Genomic DNA, 22,775 nt, shown 5'->3' on the forward strand with positions numbered 1-22,775 from the left:
AAATTAGCTGATTTTAATGTTTTTTTTGTTTTTAATTTGTTTTATTCTGTGTCCAGTTTTACTGTTTTAGTGGTTCAATTATTTTATTCACTGTAATTTCAGCACAACCTCACTGTATTTTTCACGCACTGTTAACAGCTCAGGTCCTACACAATGTTTTTCCTTGCTTTTAATGCTAGTTTAATATCCCTGTATATTTGTACCCTTGGTGTGAAGCACTTATAACTCAGTTTTTAGACATTTTCAAAAAACAATTTTTTTTAATATAGATTCCTTATAAAGTTAAATTTTCAAGACACCTCTGATAAGTTAAGTTATTTTGACTTAGTTAAAGCCACCCAACCTCAGTTGATTGATAATACTAAAAGTTTTTAGTATTAAATTTTTTTTAAAGTAAGCTAACTGTTTTTGAAAATGAACTCTTCTGAAAGGTGCTATATAAATAAATAAATATATTATTATTATTATTATTATTATTATTATTATTATTAAAAAAAAACGTACTTTTCGGCTTTCAATAGAAACCAAGGTAGGGCCTACTTCTGAAAGACTAAAAATCACATCAAAAATCAAAAAGCATAGTATTAGTTTATAAATAAATAATGCAGTTTAATGTGTGTGTAAAGGGGGGATAGTTCCTTCCCTCAGGTTGTTTTTCCTCACTTTCCTGAAGTCTCTCAGGTGAACCCCGCCCCCTCCACACGCCTGATTGGAAGAGAGGAACCATGTTCTGTTGTCATTGGCTGTGCCACGTGTCCATCCTCCCATCCAGGTAGCAGGTCCGTACATGAGCTCAGGTAAACTTACCTGTGCGACAGAAGAGAGGGGAGGGCTGTGGACTTACCACGTAGCAATAACGCTTTATGTACCTATTATAACACAGATTTTCTTAAAGATATATCGAAAACGTATTTACAATGGCAACGAGTGTAGGACTGGCCATGAATCCGCCTCACACGACAGAAGAGAGGGCGGTTTTCACGCAGCTGAAGCCGGTGAGGATGTCTGGAGCGGAAGGGGGAGAGGAAGCGTCCGTGTTCGAGGACGTCAAACCCGGGGTGAGAGTCTCCGCAGACCCGCTGGGACCTGCCGGGCTTCCGTGAAAGCGGAGGTCCGGCCTCTCTCTCTCTGTGTTTTCATAACTTTCTCTCATCCTTTATTTCACTTTCATGTCCAGACACAAAGTATGGTCGCAGGTGGTGCTTCAGTGAACAGGAAAGGTTCGTTTTTCAGGGTAAACAAAGCTGCTAAGATCCTTTTTTATTACCCTGCAGCAGCATGTGGTGCGTCTGTTCCATCAGCAGCAGCTTCCCTGTACTGGCAGTTAGGCAGGTAGGTTAAAGTCCTACACAGACACCTGACCTGTAAGAAAGCTCAGGTAAAGTTCACCTGGAAGCCTTTTGGAGGTAGTTTTGCAGCACAAATAACTCAACTCAAACTTTACTGGCAGTTCTTTGACCTAAGGAAGAGGATTTAATATGTTTTAACCCCAAGGTAACATTGATTTATGCTGTTTTAAAGATTCTTGGCACATGATAAAAATGGCTTTCACACCCTATCCACTTACATAGACTGTAATTATTTATTCCCACATTTCAAAGCATCAATATTCTCACTGAAGGTGATAATTGTGGGAGTTTGTCACTAATCTATGAGATGGTTTTAAGAAGTCAGGATCCCAATAATGCGAATAAGGGTGAAATCATGCGCCATTTCCCAGTTGTTCTGTTATGAATAAAAAGCTTCTGTCTTCAGGCACAGGATCAACTCACATGATAGAGAAGCAGGGTTTACAGATAGACAAGTCTCCCTCTGAGAGACAGTCAGTGTATGCTCTTCATCCTGAGGCCCAAAATGCACACGTGAACGTTTCAGGAAGTGACTCGTGTTGTAATCTTCGAGAATGAGTAATATGGATCAATAAACTGCATCTTACCCCTGACCAGCCCGTCGCCTCCTCTGTCACCTGTGGAGAACTGATCACTGCAGAGACATGACAGCCGCATTAAAGATACATGGCTGTGAATTGTGCGTCGGCCCCTTCGTGATCACAACAGAGCACAAACAGAAACCGGACGCCTTCCGTGCGGTGCTGACTTTGGCCTCTTTCCAGGTGTTTGATAAACAGGTGATGGACCCCGACACCTGAGGCCTCCGTGGATGTTTGTTTACTTGGCTCTTGGTGCGTTTTATATGAGGGTATAATGGGCATGGTGCAGTCTTTGTCATGCATGGGGGATGCCAGGTTCCTCCTGTTGATTTTTATGCAAACATGCTAGGGATTCAGTCACATGCTGGAGCTGCTTTGAACTGACATTACTGACAGGACAGGTGCAATTGTAGGAGTTTACCAGTAGATCCTAGGACTTGAAAATCACATTGTTGGCGTGTTACCGCAAATTTAAGTTAAGGTCTTCTAGCTAAGGTGCAGTGTGTACTCTCAGAGTTTGACAGGATGAAAAATAATGAAACAGGTCTAATAGGTGCTGGAAAAACCTGCAATCTACACACAATTCAGCTTGTTTGAGGATGAATTGGACTCAAACTTTCACCCCGTCTTCTTCTCTGTGACGTTGCAAATACTGTATGCTGTCTCTGCATGTCTTGCAGCACATACTGCATACTGTATGTAGGCCAGGTTGTCTTGTCATAAAACAGAGAAGACCGATTTTACAGCCTAAATGAAGTGGTTTGCCCACCTGTTGGATTCCATGACTATCTGAATTCAGCAGCTCAGGTTTAGATGTTCACTGTTCACCTGAGGATCATGAGATTTGTCTCTACGTGTATGAAGAAACTTCTACTCATTAGCTTTATTTCTCCACCTGAAGCACAATTACAAAACACAGACTCATAAAACATTGGACGACAGATTTTGCTGGCAAAACGTCCCATACTCATATTTGTTTACTCCTCTTTCTCTGTGCTGGAACATTCACTGAAGGATGTTATGCAAAATGGCTTTGTCAAGAACAAAAGAGTCAGGTTAAGTGAAATAGTTACCCCTCAGGCAAATCAATGCCAACCACAGCCTGAGCGGTTTACCTTATGTGCTCTTGATTCACCATGAATGTGCATGAGGCATGTTTGTCAGCTGCATTCCTTAGAGATCACAGGTCGCTCTGTCGGCTTCTTTCTTCTCCTCTCCTAGTTTAATTTAGTCCGTCAAAGTTCTGGCTGAATCAGTCCTCTTCGTGTCTTTTTTTTTTTCACTTTTTTTTTTTTTCACCCCCCCCTCTCCCCACCTCAGACATGTCTCTATGTCATTGTGTTGTCTCTTTTAAGAGTGTTTAACTGAGACTCTGTCGTGACAGCAGTATGTTGCCCGACCTGTCTGAGCAGGGCCCGCATCTCGACAGGCGGCCTCGAGGCATGAGGAGGATGATAAAAGCTGACCTCATGAGAAAGTGTGCAGTGGTGAAAGGCTGACAAGGCCTTCAGACACCCAACACATGTAGGTCTTTGCTTCACTCAAATATTGTTTTCTTTGTATGTTTTGGTGAAGTTGTGTACGTGAGCATGTGTCTGTTTCTGCCCAGCCTGTCCTCTGAAGACGCTGTCTCTCGTCTTTGTCTCTAAACTTTTCTGCAGTCGCTTCTGTAGAAAAGCTAAGTTATGTTTGGTGTTGGCTCCACTTTTTGCTCCATTATGGTCTCCACCAACCCCTGAAACAAATACCTAATGTTAACTATTTTGATGCCAACTCTTTCCCGCCATATGGTGGCTATAGAGGGTTAAGTAACAGAAGAAGAAGAATGATAACTGCATTAAATAGCAAAAGAAGAAGAAAACATTAGCGACAGTCACAGTGATTTTCTCCGTTTGTGAATCTCACACTACTGCACATGTATTTCCAGAGACTGAGTATGGCTGTAAAATGTAAACACACACGCCCCGTCACAGAAACACCGACTTAAAGATTGAGACAGACGCTGACAGTGCCCGCTACTTAGCAGCACCTCGTCCTGCTGCTGGTTAAAGGGACTGCCACAGAAATGGGCCGTTAATGGGACAGGTGTGTGTGTGTATGTGTGTGTTTGGGGGTGATTATTGGAATAATCGTCTAATAGATGCCAATGATTATGGAATAGTATTTTGGCTTGAAATGCCCATCCCAGTCTGTTTGGTCTGTGGTGTTTCAGCACTGACCAGGCATCAGATGGATTGGACTTGATGGTGAAATTCTGCATCCATTGCCAAGAAACAAGGGTTCGGCATTGCGCAATACAGATGGATTCATTCATTGCATCATCATATATCAAACAACCTTCCATGTGCCCGTATATTGCTAAAGTCCCAAACCGGACTGCTTGTAGGTACATTGTGGCAGCTCAGTCTGTTTAAATTTTGTGTTTGTCTTCACTTTGATCTAAACAGAGCATGTTGTATTCTGTAATGAATCTGCTCCAGCACATCAGCATTAATGACAGAATGAGTCACTAATATAAGGTCTATTTCCAGATTGTCCTGATGTTATATCATAGGCAGGGTTCCTGTAAGGCTGAGTGTAGACGCCAGGCCAAGTTACAGAGTAACTTCTTGGTGTACAGATGGAGAGTGTGTCGCCAGTCCGGCCTAATGATTCCTGAAGATCAATACTTAGATATAGTTTGAAGTTCTGTTGAGTCGATTTTTCACATCTTGGTATTGTGCTGGAGCGTCACTGTGTTTGAGTTTAAGCGTCTTATGTCTGACTCCAGTTTTCCATCATTAGTTGATTGATTGATTATACATGTGTTGCTGTGTATGTACATTGACCATGCTGCTGAAGCCTGGCTTTTTTTCTTTGGTTTGACTAATGATTTGACTTCCAGGACAACAAGAGCTGTGGATTTGCATGTGAGCAAGCGTTCGCTGACGAGTCTATGCTCGTTTGCAGATTACTGATGGGAAAAAACATGATTCACATTGTTGTGTTCCTTCTTGCAGACAGCTAAGATTGACGATTTTGTCTTTATTTACGTAGTTAAGAATATACTGCCTTTCAAAATGGAGATGGAGTTAGCTGCAAAAGGTTATACCGAGCATTGAATTTAGAGACTTTGTCGTGTTCGTCGCTGCTTGTGTAATTTTACTGATGTTGAAAACTTCAGCTGATCCTCCTGCATTGATTGACTTCTGTCTCAAACATCCGCTTTGTCGTTGTGCACAGATGTCTGTCTGTCAGAGCTGTAATCCTCGAGCTCTCACAGCTGTTATTTGTTGTCAGTTTGGATGTGAGGCCTTCAGTGGTTAGGAAACATTTTTGACCCTAAATGCATACTGTTTTATTTGTTTTCATCGGGAAATGTCTGCAAAAAATTCAGATACGGTCAAAGCGAAGTAATGCTTAGATAACAGCTGTTAACACCTTTTTTTTAACCTATTGGCATAACTTGACTGAATAAACTGAATATCTTGTCCGTGCTTTAAATTACTCTTTGGCAGGGTGCCTTTGGCCTGGTGGTCAAAGCGTGTCCCTCATATACAGAGGCTGTAGCCCTCGTTGCAGAGGTCGTCGGTTCGATTCCAGCCCAGACCATTTGCTGCATGTCCTCGCCCACTCTCTGCTCCCCACATTTCCTGTCTCTCTTCAGCTGCCGTGTCCATTAAAGCCAGAAAAGCCCCCCAAAAATGACTTTAAATTACTCTTTGGCGTGGAAACACTCTGAAGTTTACTTTTATAGTTTCAAATGTCCACCACGGGGGTAAGAACTGAACTTATATGGAAAATTTGAGTAGTGCCATCAACACAACACCAGATTTTTACAGAATCAAGCCCTTAAAACAACAAAATATTGAAAATATCAACAAAATAATGAAAATTTCCACCAGTTTTGGGACTTCGATTATTTCATATCATATCAGATGTGTTAATTATTTTTGTACTGGTAAACCATCCTGAAGTTGATGTATTTGCAGCTTTTCTGAGATGTTTCTTTCAGTGGTGGTTACCCTGTATTGTACTAGCAGAAAAAAACTCACTGTCTGATAAACAGGTATTTCATAAATCTGCTTCATGTTGATGCAGATCCATAAATCATTCTGATCCTCCTGCATAATCTCAGTTTTCTAGCATCAACCCAAAACCCGGGGCAAAGATTCATCATCTGACTCACGCCTCTCAGATTGTTTGGTCTCCTGATGTCATAATCACCCGTCATGCCTGGCCGTGCCTCTGTACCAGACTACATGTGCCGCCAGCAGACAGACTACCGTTTCTTAATACCTGTGGTCTCTAAGCTCATCTACTGGTTAATCTCCCAGATGACTATCTCTGTCCGCTCGTTTGTCTGGAAAAACAGTAAGAAATGGTTCACGTGAATGAAAACAGAAGGTGAGATCATGTTGTGGTGAGAGGAGAACACAAGATCTAGGTCTGATTCTGCCTCCAGACACCCCACGCCCCACTTACTGCGAGCTGAACGTGAGAAGGACTTTTTCTCTTCTGTGGTAAAATGAAGAACAAAGAGTAACAAGAAACACGAGACTGAAAGAGGACGGCTCGTGACGTGATTGTGTGGAAGGATTGTCAGCATGAGTGGAAGGATGCAGAGGTTATTCCTCTGTCTGTGGAAATTTATTGAATAACTTGATTCCTGGAAAATGATATGTGTTGTTACGTCAGAACTTGGCTTAGGAACCAGAGGGTGGCTGGTTCAAATCCCAGTACGCACAACATTTTGGACATGAAGAATGTTCAATTGCAGAGTCACAAAACTAAACATCTCCTTGGGATTCATGGATCATACATTTTTCTTTTTATTATTACCTTAACATGGTGGATTTTTGCCTGAAAATTTTCTATAAAAGACAAACTTTTAATATCTTGTTATCTGAACAGCTGCCTGCATCTTATACACTATTACTGCCAAAGTAGCTGTATACAACATAGAGAGAGGTTTTCTGTTGTGCTATGGTATTTTATTCAGAAGAGGGCGCTTTAAGAAGCAAGTGGCCATCTCAGTGCGGGTGGTTACGTAACAAGGCAGACCGAACCTGATATGTAGCATCTGAAAAGACTCTTCAATTGGAAAGCTAGTGACGAGCGGAGGAAGGTTCTGCAACTCTCAGCTGGTTTTAGGGCTGGGCGATGATTTTATAACGATAATTATCATGATATTATTTATGTCAATACAGATGTTACAAATGTTGGATAGAAAAAAACTAAAAACTAAAATATTTTATAATCATTTTCAATATCGCCCAGCTCTAGTTGGTTGCAGGCAGGGTTGCAGGGTTCGTCCATACCTGACAACTATCAGGGCTACAGTCAGCTTTGCTTGACTATCATGCAGGTAGCTGGCAGGAAGTCAAGAATAAATGGTGCAAAGAGCTACACATCTGCATAGAAACTGCACTTTTCTGACCACAATGGAAGTCTTCACACAGGGACACAGTTTTACCTCTCAGAGCTCCCTTAACACAGATTGCGGCTTCTCTTGTGCAACTTTATTCCAGACTTTACGGCAGCTTTCAAACAACAATAACATGACTGTTAAGTTATATATGAGTTGTTTTACAGTATTGTCAACTGTGATCTCAAAGGACTGTACTCATCTATTAAATACAAAGAACACACATCAAAGTCTGTCTAAAGAAGAGGAGGACAGTAGAATTGATTTTAAATCCTTTAAATGCTACAATTTCAGAAAACGTCCTCTCATTTCACCGTATTTCAGCTTTTTTCACCCACCAGTTTTCCCATTGTTGAATCTCTTTTATCTAATTTATGGAGCAGTATGGACGTGTGTGTCATACAAAAAGTACAAGTATAAGCTGGAACTTTTCCGTAGCCAGTTAAGAACACTAAAAGTAGTTTCAAGTATTATATATAGTATCTTAATGCATAGATAAATAACACTTATTGGTTCATTTCTCAATTTAGGGGCATATAATGATGCAACATGCAACACATGGATTTATATCAGAGTGGATTTTGGCCACCCGGCAGTAAAGTCCTGTATGTATTCATCTGAAGCCAAAACAAGCCGTCCTATCTCCTCCTCCTCCATCAGCAGCCATAAAGCAGCTCCGTCTCAAAGGTTTTGTTTTTTTTGCTCCAATGACCCCATCATGATTCCTGCTCTGTTGATCCACAGCCAGCGCGGCAGGCGGAGCAAGAGGCCTCCGACACTATCAGTTCGTTTTTTTATGGAGATCCAAAGGCGAACGGCCACTGTTACTCTGCATTCCTCAGAGTCATAAAAACGAAGCGGTGCGCTGACACAGACATTTGTTTTGCAATTAGCGGCAAGGGAACAGAGTGAGGAAGTGGAGACGATGTGGCCTGCAGGCTTTTAGGTCTGTGGAGGGAGAGAGGGGTCGAAGGGAGGCTTTGATTGTTGTTATTCTTTATGTTTCATAAAGGTGCATCGCTGAATTTATAAACGTTATTCAGATTGAATATTCTATTAAGGTTTCTGATTATTAGGGTGATAAATTAATCATTCAGTCAGTAAAATGACAGAAAGATGAAAAAATTATCATAAAAATTTGAAAAATGCATAAATAATTGAAATAATTTTTTATTAATGGTATCTTGATGAATAACTTGATAAATTGTTTCACCTCTAAAGACTCTACAGATTGCTAGTTTGCCACTTGTATTTGCTGTGAGCACCGTCTGAGGATCTCACACACCTCAGAAATGTAAACCAGAGATTGAAGCAATCTGTTTTTAAAATGTCATTGGACTTCAGATCAGAAAAGCTTAAACTGTAAAGAGCCATGTGACTGAGTGGCTCATCTTTCAAAGTTTGGTGCATTACTGTCTCATGCAGGCTTCTCTGCTGTCTCACATTGCCATTGCACTCAATGCAAACAGGATTGTGGGAAAACACTGCTATGATGGTGCAGTGTAGATGGTGCTAAAACATACGAAGATCCTTTAAGGATGGATGTCAGAACAAGTGGAAACTCCCACTCTGCCCCATAAAGCAGAACTGAGCTGATAAGAGATGTTTGTTATCAGGCTGAGGGATTCATAGTGAAGCAGTTATACATGTTCTCCAATTATTAACTGACTGAGTCTCCAACCAAAGATATCCCGCTTACTTACCTCCATCAAAATCAGACGCACACTTTGCTCAGAGTGTTTCCTCTTTTTTAGAATGTGGAGGATTGTCAATATGACTGATATGGTCTTATGAATAACATAACTGCAGAACAAGAACCCCAAATAAAGTCAAACACATCTTTTCACTTTAAAGGCCAGTTAAGTTGTGAATAGGCTGCAGTGACAAAACAGTTTTCGTACTCCATCTTTATCAAGTTTATGTCCAAACTTTGGTACTTTTTTCTCTGTAAATTTGTACAACTACTCCTTTTTGACTGTGCAATAAAATGTTGGATCTTGCTCTATTTTAAACTGCGAAGTAGAGCCCGGCGATATTGAAAATTATGATATCACGATAAAATATAAGCAGAAGCACGCTGAGCTTAATCAAGCTGTAGCTCAGCTCACAGCCTCTGCAGAGCCCCAAAACAGTGTTAGAGAAACTCTGTTTTCTAAACATGACACAGTCTCATGTGGTGTTTAAATCCCTGAGTCAGTTTGTTGAGGAGAGGGGGGCATATTCAGAATTTTATTGGTTCTGCTTGAACCTTTAAAACTACCCTGACCTAAAAAGAGAGCGAACGTCAAGGCAGCTCAGCTCGCAGCCCCTCCTGACCGCGAGTTCGATGAAGCATCAGTCATCTTCATCACCCGTTGACATGACAGATGTTTTCTTTAAAGCTTTTAGGGACGAAATAATGAAGTCAAGCGGTTTTCTCTCTGTGCAGGGAGGTAGAAGCATTTCTTTGGGGTGGAACAAATGTAAATGATTTATGATTTTAAAGGTTGTTGTCTTTTTTAAAGCATTGTTTGTACTCAGGGAAAGGTTGCTCAGCATATAAGTTAGTGACTTCCAAATACATAAATTATAAAGTGCGGTGGAGTTAGAGGATCATTCTTTGGAGAATTTTTAAAGGCGTCTTTCTAAATATCTGCCAGCATCGTCTCAAAGTGCATGCAGCCACAAATTAAATTAATCATTGGTTTTTTTTGATTTAAACTGTATTTACAAAACAGTTCATTGGTTTCCTTTGAAGAGCTGCAGCCTGCATCCTCTGTTGAAAGTGCAGCATAGAAAATAAAATAAAGAGAGAAATCTAAATAGCGAGAAAAGTTGAGGTGAAAGATAGACGGATTAACAGCACAGCAGCAGGGGACAAGACCAAGGGCGCCCAAGGGTTAGCGCTGCCAGCGTCCCAGCAGCACAGGGTCTGTTTGTGTCCCGTCCTGAAAGGCACACAGGAGCTCTCAGTGAGAAGAAAACAGTGGGGCTGTTTTTGTTTTTTTTTCTCTCTGTAAATAGCCAAGACTTTAATTTCACCAGATGCTCAGATTGCCCTGATGACAAGGAGGTTTGAGTTCACCTGCAACCAGTGATGAGCATCTATCAGCCCTGCAAGCACATGAATATATCTGACCTGCAGCCTGAGAAAATCCTGGTTGAGCAACAACATACATATCTTGCACATGGAAGTGAACATCTTCACTTCATTTAGGCTCCTACAAAGAAATATGTACAGAAAGATTTGACCCCAGGCTGAAGAGCCTCCGAGGTTTGTGTGTGGAAATCTGTCAGCAGATTATTATCGAGTGGATGAGGGAGGTTTTGTTCTGACTGTGCTGGCACTGGAGGCAGTCCTGCAGAATAAGAGTGTTGAGACAAACTTTCTCTGCTGCTTTGTGTCTTCGGAACACAACCTCCAGACCATGTCAGCACCTTGTTAGGTCATTTGTCCATGAATGATTCGGTTCAGTCCAGGACTCCTGTGTGCACTCTCGGGTTGAAGTCATACAGCTTTGCTCCAGCTCACCTTTTTTTTTTCTACCAAGAAGTCCTTAAGATTGAAATCTCCTCTCTTTGTGTTCTCTTTGATCTCTAACGGGAATGTCTGCCTCGGAAAAGAGACCACAAATTTAGAGCACACAGGAGCTAGACTGAAATCAGCCTGGAAAGGCCAGCTGTATCTCTCAGTCACATGTAGAGCTGGGCGATATTGAAAATTATGTTATCACGACAACATTTTTTATATCAGTCGAGATCGATGATTTAAAATATAATGTCAAATCATTATTTCATTTCAATTTAAAGGCAGATATTTGCTCCTGAGTGAGAGTTGAAGAAACCAGACAGTTTGTTAGTTTGTATCTGGATTTAGTTTTCTGGTGAACTTCTTGAATCCATCATTTCTGACGCTGCCAACAGGAAGCAGGTCTTTAATGTAAGATGAGATTTTTGTGAAGTTTTAGTTTGTAGATTCTTATTTTTCTCAGGTTGAGATCATTTGCATAATTTGGTTTAAATTTACAACAAATATATATCACGTTGTGTACTGTGTATCAGTTTAGTAGAGTTCTGTTTTGAGTTGTGCACTCCCCTTTAAGATTACTAAGGGTTACAGGCAGAGTGGTATTGTTTCCCACAGTGCAGTGAATGCATCATGGTTGTTCAGTGTTCAGTTGTACTACAGTTGCGGCAGACATTAAACGTGTTTGAAATGCACAGCAGTTGTCTCTGTGCTCTTCCTTTACCCACATCCTGAAAGTTTATTTAATGAAGTGTATTAAGATAAAAGTCAAAGCAGAGTCAGCACAGTGCCAGACTAACGACTCTGCTTTCAGCTGGTAGGTTTTGAGTTTTCTTCTGTCATTGTCGCTCCTTTCAGCTGAGTTTACATTCCGCTTAAAAGTCTTTAAGCCCCGCCTACCTCTCACTCTGCGATATGATTGGCTGTTCAATGCCGTCTTCTTCTTCTGTCTAATGTAGGTTATTTTTTAAGGCTCATTAGCGCCCCATCCCTTTCCAGTGGTTGGGGGGTGTAATTACATGTTTATTTATATCAAATTGTAATCAAACATTTGTCATATTTATATTGAGAAAAATTATATCACGATAATTATCGTTATCGAATTATCGCCCAGCCCTAGCTACATGACGTTTAACTGGGCCTTTAATTTCTCCAAGGGAACTAAATAAAGTTGTGCAAATTTCCAAGAGCAAAAAGGAGACGGCTCTTGAGACCTGTTGAACACATAACAAGAGGCTGACTCTTTTGATTTGAATGCACAAACTCGTAAAGTTATAAAGTCATTTGCTTCCCTTTGAGTTGAATATTTTGTCATCTCAAACATGAAACATCCCTCTGTAACCTGTGCATTATTCTGTTTACACAGACAGCACTGTCACCCTGTCTTCATCGTGGTGTGTTTGTGTTGTCACTGAGGGGATCACTCTTTGTCTGGCAGGTCTATTTTTACCTGACAGTGTTTAAGTTTCGCTGCGTCTTTCTCGTGCCTCTGCCTTTGTTTTGGTTTGACTGTTCGTCTTCACGCATCATATCCTTTCATCGGGCACACCCCATGGAGGGCACCCTCTGTTTGTGTGTCTGCTGCTTGTGTGCTGCTTGTGTGCAGCTGTGGGAGTCGGTAAGCCAGCAAATAGATTCACATGCTTGTTTGCGTACATATATAAGTATATGCATACTTAACATTTATGCATTTCCCTCAACATCTATACATGTGTGTGCATGTGTGTGTGTGTGTGGTCTTTGTTACACAGATTCTTAAGGTAACGGCTTCTGCACGTCTATAGGAGCAACTGTCTGCATCAATGACTCTGTATGACACACACACAAAAACACGACACACACGGCAGTTAATCAGGATTAGCATCAGAGGACGCTGTCCACTTAAACAAAAGAGAAAATACCTGCAACTTATTATGTTCTGCTCTCCTGCACCTGCCCACACTTGTTGCTTCAAAACATTTCTCTTTATTTATAACAAAGGTACATTTCCACACCCTCACATAGATGTGACCACACATGTGACTGACAGTTGCATGTCACAGGGAACTTGCGCAAGCTCCAATAACTGTCATCAAATTAGGGTATTTATAGAGTTGTATTCTGGATTATGTTGTTAGAAAACAATCTGTGTGACATTATCAGATTATTAATACACATCAATATAAGACATTATAAACAGTTTGCAACCAGTTGAAAGCTGTTGAGTGGCGATGACTGATAACCGGAGAAAGGCTCCAGAATTAGAAACCATTGTTTGTACGAGCTTGATGTCTTGTGAACACGCTCCGGTGACTTTGCCTTCAAGATATTTGATTATTTTCTTTACATTGTGTTGTTCTTTTGTGTTTCTTGTGGCTTCTTCGCATCCTCTCCTCCATCCCATATTAAACGGATACGTAGAACACATCCCTCCCTGAAGTGCCGTTCAATGGGAGCTTAACAAAGTACATTACATGAAGAAGTCCAGAACGATTGTTGCGTTTGTCATCCTTACATGACTTGATGGTGTGCAGATTGTGTTTTATGAAGTTCATTCAGCTGCTAAAAGTGAAACTCCATGTTGTAGCTGTGAAGCCAAAGGAGTAGGTAGAACCCATCCTGCTGACTCTCAGTGACCCTGCTGCTGCTGGCTGTTTGTCAGGGCGGTGAGCTCCTCTTAGGAACAGGAATGTGAGATATGATGGAGGGGAGGATGATGAAGGATGAATTCTTGGCACAAGCTACTCAAAAAACTTTAATTAGTATGCTGTCTCTCTCTTTCCCCATACATATTTATATTTAGCTTTATTTGATAGGATGGAGCAGAGCCATGTCACAGCCACCTTGTTATATTGCAGCCAACTTATCTTGAAAATAATTACAGCTAGCAACATCCACAGCTGCTGCTGTAGAACATGATAGAACCACAGGAGTACTCTTTGGTTCCTGAAGAGTAAATGTTAATTCACTGGCTCTTTGATTGTGAAGACTTAATGCCAGAGTAAAAACCAGGAATCAGGTTGTTGTAATGTAAATGTAATCTAGGATGTCAGAGATGTTGTCTTTAACCTCCTCTGTCCTTTGTCTCCTCTCAGACTCGATTGGAGCTGGACAAATACTTCCCCCAGCTTAATGTTCCTCTCCTGACCATCCCAACCGACATCACAGACAAGAAATACAGAAGAGATAGTGCCTCAGTGGTGGACGAGTACTTCTCAGAGGACAAACCTAACGTGCCTTACAGCCTCAACATCAACGTCATCCTCCCCAGCACCACCCACCTCCGCACAGGCCTCTACCGGCCAAACACCAAGACCCTGACGCCGCATCAGATCAAGACAGAGCCTGGGCTGGAGGTGCCCTGTTCCATCACCACCTCCAACACTCAGGCCCTTCCAGACTTCACATCTGTGTTCAGTGTCCCACCTGTCGTCAACAACGTCTTCATCAAACCTGAAGTGGGCGCTGGAGGTGTGGTGAGTGTGGGTGCAAGCGCCCAGCAGCAGCAGTCAAACTTGGACACAGAGCTTCACATTGGACCGCAGCCCCCCCAGCCGCAGGTCTACCACATGCCCATCACCAGCTGTGGTGACCTCACCATGACTCTGTCCCACAACAGCCCACAGGTCTCCACCAGCGGCAGGACCATCATGAACCTGGGTTGCGGCGGCGTTGCATTGCCGACATCCAACGGCAACTACCTGATGGCGGAGCATCAACTACAGCAGCACCATGGTTACTACCAGGTCTCTCCGAGCAACTCAACCCAGCACACAGCCCCCCACAGCCTGCCCCCCTCACCCCCAAACTCTCAGCCAGGGAGCCCAGACGGACAGGCAGAGCTGCTAACCTTAGCCCCACATGCTCCGCCTCCATACCTGCAGCGCGGCCTTAAGGTGACAGGGTTGTCCCATCATGCCATGCTGATGACTCATGGCCAGGGTGTCCTAACAGGTCCCAAGTACAACAGACGGAACAACCCAGAGCTGGAGAAGAGGAGGATCCACTTCTGTGACTACCAAGGTGTGTGGGATGTTGAATTTAACTACAAATGTGACAGAAAACATGTTTCTATTCATGTCAGAGGAAAGTTGGAAAGTAAATTCTGTGATTCAGTGAAGTTTTTTTCTCGAGTTAAAGCTTGACAACATGTCACTTCTTGCCACTTATTATTTTATTATTCAGTGGCAGTTGTTGAAAACTTCCACTTCCGTTGATAATGCCCCTGGAAAAAGGAAATTAATTGACCGGATCCAGAAGCCAGGCCACTGCTACACTCCAAAGATCTTGTAAACACATCTACACCTCTGCACAAACGTGTGTGAAGGTGTCAGATTTCATTTGTTTGGAAGTCACGCTTCTTCCTGGCTTCTGAGTGTCTCTCTGCTCTGCCCTCTGTCACAGCCTGTACACCTCTAACTCTTCTCGTTCACAGGTCGGCCAACACGAAGATTTTGAAAAGTAATCTCGGCGTCTCTTAAAGATGCATGCAATGTGTCTTTGTAACGGACTGTTGTTTCTTTTTAACCCAGTTTTGCCTCACAGCCAGGACATAATCTCGTCTCATTGTTGTGTTTTCACCTTTAACCTTATAAATAACATTTTATAGAATACAATCTTGGTAATTTGGGATATTTTTCAATTGTTTTAAAACACATAAACACATTTGTAAGTTTACTGCTCCAAATGAATCTAACTGCATTTCTAAAAGAGTACATTTGAAGTGTGTTGGATCTTCATATTGACAACCACACACATGAAGTCGATGTCTTTGTTTTTGTCTGCTGGTACGCCACGCTCTCACTGGGTCACAGGTGAAAAACAACCTGAGCAGCGGCCCATCTTCTCCTTGGATAAACAGCTTTATGGCCGAGGTTAACTCTGTCAGGTGAGGACGTTTCTGCTTTCAGCTGAGCTAACGATCTCTCTCTGTGTTTAATTTCAGGCTGCACCAAAGTTTACACAAAGAGCTCTCATCTGAAGGCGCACCAAAGGACGCACACAGGTGAGACACAGTCACTTTGAATAGATGCAGATGTGAAAGGAACTGCACTCATTTGTCTTTCTTTCTGGAGCTCCCTTTATTTTTTCTACTAGGGTTTTTCTTAATTCAGTGCAGATTTGCTAAACATATCATGACATCAGTGCCAAAGGTTGGTTGGTATCTGATACGTTGATGCACACTAGAGGATGATCTGGCAGAATTCAGATGTTATCTACTTTCTTGTACAGGTGCACATGGTGGCTGGAATTTCTAGTTGATGCCCACACTGATTGTTGCCAGATTAAAAAAAAGGAAAATATATGTAAATGTATGTCCTAAATCCCTCATCTTAGGCGCAATACAACACAATGACATATGAAAAGAAAACATTAATAAGAAGTTCAGCTTGGGCCAAAGTTTGTGCACTCTGTAGTTACAGTACAGCCCCGAAATCTTCTATGTTGGGGTCTTAAATTTGTCAATACTGCCTGGTATATGGAAAAACACATGTATTAATTCTCAGGTGCTCCAGATCCAAACTAATCCCAAGATTCAACTGGCGTCTATCCAGCCATAATTCCCCCGCTGCAGTCATTGTGTTCAGATAGCCTTCGCTTATTTGTTTTTATGTTGCATATTTTGTCCCTTTGCCAGTTTCGACACACCCAGTATCTATAATAGTGATGAAAAACACAATGAAGAACTAAAGTCAGCCTATAAGCAACCTTAATTTTCTCTGGAGTTTTGGTTTTTTCTTCATCGTGTCCAAACGTGCTCATACCTGTCCGCTGAGCTTCCCCAGAGAGAGACAGAACAAAGAATGAATGGAGGAGGGGAGGAAAGAGGAAAGAGGAAAAGAAGAGGGAAGACACGCTGTTTAAACCGAGGCCAAACCAGTTACTCCTGCTTTTCAGTCTCCTTTCAGAGGATGGTGGAGGGAGGACGGTGGGGGTTGTTTAAGAATGGGGGAAGGCTGGTTTCGATGTGTTTCCCTTCTGTAAGATGAAACCTGTGGATTCCCAGCAGCAGACCTGGATTTTGGAGATTTACTCATGCGATAAAAGCCGCTAAACCCCTTCTGGTGTGAAAACAGTGATGGAGTGAGAGACAGAGGGGACACGTGAATGAAATGTGTAAATAGACACAGATCATAAATAGATGGGTTGAAACTTTATAGATCCCTATGGGGAAGTTTGGTTGTTGGAGCAACAGGATGCAGCAGTGCATAGGACAAAGAGACCATAAAATATGAAGGGAGAAAAGCAAACAAGAGAGAAAGATAACGCAGTGAGAGAGCAGAGGAATTTTAGATATAGATGCTGTTGATACTTCTATAAACTGTATAAGAGAAGAATTAATAAATTATGAATTGAACACAAACTGGCTGTCACGATTTCAACCAATCATAAGATGAACAAACAAATTGATATCATGTTTGTCTTTGGCGTGTGTACCACTTGGTTATAGCTTTATCATAATTGGTGACCTAACAGGCATGGTCATTAATAGTTTGGCAGCTGGAAGAGGGTTTGTTGCCACCATGATATCAAGAAAAAAGTCAGGCTTCCAAACTCCTCTGCTTCCTGTTGCCCAGTGATGCAGGATTTCAGAGTTGAAATTGGACCAGAGCATCGAGGACCTAATTACACCTGGTTTTCAACCACTTCAAAAAACAGTTAGGACATCAATGTGTCAAGAAAAATGTTTCTTTTTCACATTATCTGAGGAGAGAAAGAAGGACAGAAATGATTATTTTGAGGGCATCTCTTCGGGGTAATTGTTCAGCAGTCATTATGCAAAATTGTACTGATAGCACAACTGAAGAGAGACAGGAAATGTGTGGAGAAGAGAACGAGGAAAGACATGCAGCAAACGGTTGTGTCTAGGAGTTGATGGAGACTATATCCTCTATACATGGGGTGCATGCTTTAACCTCTTGGCCAATGGAGCACCAATGGGAGAAGGTTTTAACATCCCCTACAGAAAGAGTTCAAGGAAGACCCCGAGATGTAGTTTGTCGATACTTGACAGTGGTGATGGTGTTTGGACTCGCGTGCAGGAAATTGAAATCCCACTGCCCTCTTTTGGTTTGTCAGTGACTGTAATGCTCTGTAATACCATCATTTTGACCGCAATAAATACAAGAATGCCTTGCAAATTAACATTGATATGTGCAGGCTTAAATGTAGGAAGAATGGTCCAACAGAATAGATACCCCCTGGAAATGTGCTCTAACATGGACATTTGATTAATGTCTGAGCCATCACTTTTGAACCTGTTTTGAACGTCTCTTCAGCGGTTACTATAGTCGTCATTTAAACATTTCATTAAGTAGAACAAAGCTCACTCGGAGGCATTGTTTAAGAGTTTTCTGGTTCGTTTTCAGCAGTTTTCTGAGAGAGGCCAAATCATACAAATGTTTAGTTTTGCACAAGAAAAAGATGTCCAACAGTAAAAGAAAATCTAAAAATATGTCACTCAGTCTAGCAGAAACATTAAATATGTCTCTCTCTTCTATTTTATTAGCAACTGTTGACTCTGTTGGCCCTGATTCTCCAGTCAGCAGAAGCTGCAAAGAGTTACATTTATGATAACTCCTTTTTTGCAAACTTACCAACTATATCTCTTTAAATAACCATACGAAAGATCCCTAATGAAAAAATGAACCTTGTTAAGAATCGATCGACACTCTGCTGTGAACAAGAGCACTTCTTCCTGCTTGCTGTGTTACATTGGTTCTGTTTACTTATGTTGGATACGCTTTGAATCTCACAAATGGGCTTGTGATCTGGCAAAACCAGGCTTGCCTCCTCTTGTTTTGCATGCAGTTGATGATGACTCATAAGTTAGAAACGTTGAGTGTCGTAAACTGCAGGAAATGATCCGGGCAAACCAAACCAAACGAGCAAAGGCCTTAACAGAGAGGAGACAAAGGTGTCCATTCCACTTCCCTCCCATTATCATCTTCAGGATTTTCCTTTAAAATGCTGAATAACTATTGTGATATGTACTAAAACGGATTTATCATCGCTTATACTTAAAGTAACCATTCAAACAGACTAGGGCTGCAACGGATCAAAAAACTCGCGGATGGTATTACAGTTTTGAGTCACGGATCGGATCATTTTTCAGGTCAGCAAAAAAGAAAGAAGACAAGACAAATATAACTTTGTCCTCCATTTATTTTGTATCTTCTCCTGGTCATACAGACTTGGCACAATCGTCTCGCTGAAGTGGGTGCGCGACGGAATTTCATAACGTGGCTCAAGCACATTCAGCACTCACTGTATTACACAGGGAAACCAAACTGCTCCCATACATGTGACTTAAAAGATGCAGGAGGTTTTTCAAGTTCCTCTGCTCCTCCACTTGCCATGACTACAGCTGTGCTTGACGAACCAGTGTGGATTGAACATGCGGCCATCACGTGAACAAGCGCAACTTTTTGTTTTTTCATCAACCATCCGCGGACCACTTCCGTGCCGAACCGCGGAGAGGATTCGTTGAACCACTAAAACAGACTGATGAATGTTTTTCTATATCCGCTTCATTCCTTGGAGTGCCTCAAGGCTCCTTCCTGGGTCCTCTTTTTACATTTAAACTATACTTCTCCCAGGACATCCTCCGTTTTTAGTAGTTTGACCTTAGTTTTTCACACCTGCAGCTGCAGACAACTCACAGTGCAGTATACCTGTGTATCTCTGAATTTGAAAAAATGTTTAGTTCGAAGCTCAGTTATTGAAGTATCCATGCTCTTTCTAAGATCTCACATTTTTGCTGAGCCCAGTTAACCCAACAGTTTCTGCTGAATTTGTGTCTGCACATGTAGAGGTTGGCTGCATAGCCAATTTCTTATCTATTGAAAAATGGTAACAGTTGCATAACATCTATCAACATGTTACATCAGCACTTTGTGGGTTTCTTTTAATGTGGTGACACATCGTTTCGTATGATTTATGTCTGTTTCAGTCCACTGATCGGGAGATATGTCTTTCCTCCTTAGGCGATAGTATCAGGAAGTGGTGAGGGTGAATCAGCACGATTAAGAATGCTATGCTATTTTTTTATTTTACACACAATAGGGAACATTGTGTCAAGGTTAATATCCACCTATAGAGCCATCGTCATTTCTGAGAACTCAGGCTGACTGTATGACTCCAAGATTCACCAACATGGAGTGGGTGACCTGATGTTGTTTATTTATCTTGTTCGGGGTGAGATAACTTAACTTGAATTTAAATGTGCAATAGCTCTGACAGGTGGTGGTAATTGTGCTGCAGTATATATACAGCCTAAATGAGCTGCGCTTTGCTAACTCTCTCCAGTCAGTAAGCTGGATATAACCTGTGAAATTCACGCATTACAAGCTGGTAAGACTTCCCTTCTGAATACAGTTCAATACATACTGTATGTGGGTATAATTTAGCGCCATCAGAATAAGAGCACACAGTGCAGCTCTGTGCAGGAGAGAGTGGCGATGCTAACAGCTTGTCAGTCACAATAATGACACAAAACAAGAGCAAACTGCACAGCGCTGCAGAACTTTGAGGGCCTTTTTGCACTTGAATATAATTTGCACAATTTGCCCTGTGAATCCGACCTTCAGACGGAGCAGTGTCTTATATCAACAAATTCTGTCCGTAAAATTTAGAAAACTAAGAAATATAATTCAAAATTTCACTATCTTCCTTAAAAACAACTGACAGCAGACTCAAATCTCTGTGTTAACTTCAATGTTATCAGAGGAGCTTATCAATCAAAGTCTGAAGCACCTGAGGGCTGTCGATGAGCATGTTGTTGTGGTGCATCAATCTACCTTCATTCATAACTCTGCTATCATATCCTCCTCCCACACCTGCTCACGGACAAGCTTGACCATGGCCTCAGCCGCCGTTTGAACTCCGTTAAAGTCAATGTGCAACTTTTGTGAATGTATTAGATCAGCTATGTGTGTGTAGAGTACTATCAGCATGATTAGGGAACCCTCCAGCCCTCTTCTCAAACACTAACTGAGCTGATAAAACTAAGAGGTCCACAAAGCATTTATAGGCGTCCTGAAAGAGCTTGAGTGTTTGCTCTTTGACTCCGTAAAAGCGGGCTCAGGTGGTTTAACATGTTGTTGTGATGCACCTGATGGGTTACAGTACACTATGTAAAGTGTTGTGGAGCAGGAATGGGTGACTGTAAGCAATAACCACACGTTAAGGTTCCAAAAGCATTACTAGTTATTGGACCATACAACATTGTACCATGTAAGAGACTTTAGATTGGTTGTTATCTCAACAGTGACTTTATTTTAAACCAATATTTGTCTTTATTTCATGCAAACATAATCCCAAAGAGGTTGTGATGCTGTGCACAACAAACAGCAATGCATTTTCAAACTTTTTTGACAGCATGGAAATTGAATATATCAATTTGTTTTAAATAAAAAATCCTACAACACAATTCTTATTGTTCAAAAGTATGTATTCGTAGATATGCTCCTGTTCTGAGTTGCTGCCTGCAATTTCTTATTTCTTTGGAATAGTGGTTGAAGCTTTTGAGACGTCTAGAGCTGGCTGCAGATGATATTTGTAAGATTTATCAGTATCGAGTGAAAAAAAATTTCACAGCAGAAATAAGTGCTACAACAGCTAGTTAGCCTACTACTTTGAGATTGCTTCCCAACAGACTTCTTTTCCTACTCTGCAAGACACATCAGGGTTACTCTCTACACCTGAGCTAATGTAAGTGGGAGCTCAGCTAGCAGCCCCCAAAACCCCAAAAAGAGCCTCAGAGATACTCCGATATTCAATGTGAAACTGTCTGTCAGTGTTTTAGTAGTTTTGATCACTGCATATTTATGCAAGAAGAAAACCTTTGATGATTCAATTCCCTGAAACCTTGTAAAATATGATAACTTGGAACATGAGCTGCAATCATTTGCAGCAGCTCAGCTTGCAGCCCCTCCTCACATCTTTCCTTGAAAGAGCATTAGAGATGCCGTTTTTGTGAATTGGCTTCATTTAGTTTGTTATCATAGTCCAGCCTTCAAAATGTGAGAGACAATATCATCACATGTTCATACATTATAATAATGAGCACTGCGGTTTCGCAAAGCTGCAGTCTTTTACAAAATGCAAACTTGCAGCATTGTCAAGTGATGTTTTGTGCTAAATATTGGTTTAATATTTAAGAATATCATGTTATAATCCCAGAGGACAGATTGTGTAAGTGTTCCTGCAGTGTTCTCGGGGTGTAAGAGGTATCTGAAGCCCCTTATGGAGAGTAAACATATAAGTTCTGTCAACCTGCAACAAAAGCTTTTTGTCTCTGAGTGATTGATGAAGCACTCCGACTGCTGCTACATAAGTGTGTGTTCTGTTGTGTTTGTTTGTGTGTGTGTGTCCATATGGTCTATGAGGTAGTTCTACACACACTCATTAGTGAATGTTTCTGTGTATTTAAGAAACATACATAATAGATCGTCGGTTTCTGATTAGCCACCTGATCAAACAGTTGTTGTGAGCAAACCTCTGTAAAGGCTTTTGAGTGCAGGTGCCTTTTAGGTTTAATGGAGACATTCATGTTTTCAGAGAGAGAAGCCCTGCAAGGAAAAATACAGATCCATTCATGTGTTTGTTTACAAGCTTTGCAATGCAAAAGACTGTTGTTCCTTTTTCTGGAAGAAGATGCAAAAATGATTGAGCTTTTTCAGGAGGTTAAAAAGGCAGGTTAACAAAAGCTCGGCTCTATCTAAGCCTGACTAATGTGTGGATTGGCTGGTATTATCAGAGCTTTTTAGAATACAACAGTAACACATATCTTCATGATGGCTACAGACTGTAATATCTTTTGAATACAGTGAATCACTAAGAGACAAAACTGCTTAATAATAGTTCAATCAGTGCAAACATCCACAATCGTTTCAAAACGATTGAAAAACTCCCTAGAGGACTTTACCCCTGAACTATGTGCCTTTCGACCG

General features: G+C 41.4%; 1 protein-coding gene across 2 annotated transcripts in view; it reads left to right on the top strand.

Annotated features, from left to right (window-relative positions):
- Positions 1 to 725: 725 nt before the first annotated feature.
- The window catches only part of klf5l (Kruppel-like factor 5 like), a 29,045-nt gene continuing 6,995 nt past the window's right edge, over positions 726 to 22,775 (top strand). Inside the window, exons 1-4 of one of the 2 annotated variants that reach the window (XM_034683144.1) lie at positions 726 to 797; positions 896 to 1,058; positions 13,917 to 14,844; positions 15,767 to 15,826. In XM_034683144.1, the coding sequence (XP_034539035.1) occupies positions 918 to 1,058; positions 13,917 to 14,844; positions 15,767 to 15,826 (1,129 nt within the window). In that variant the 5' untranslated portion in view covers positions 726 to 797; positions 896 to 917. The other variant, XM_034683145.1, reaches the window with a different exon arrangement.

This window comes from Notolabrus celidotus, chromosome 5 (assembly GCF_009762535.1).
Source record: "Notolabrus celidotus isolate fNotCel1 chromosome 5, fNotCel1.pri, whole genome shotgun sequence".
Classification (NCBI taxonomy): domain Eukaryota; kingdom Metazoa; phylum Chordata; class Actinopteri; order Labriformes; family Labridae; genus Notolabrus; species Notolabrus celidotus.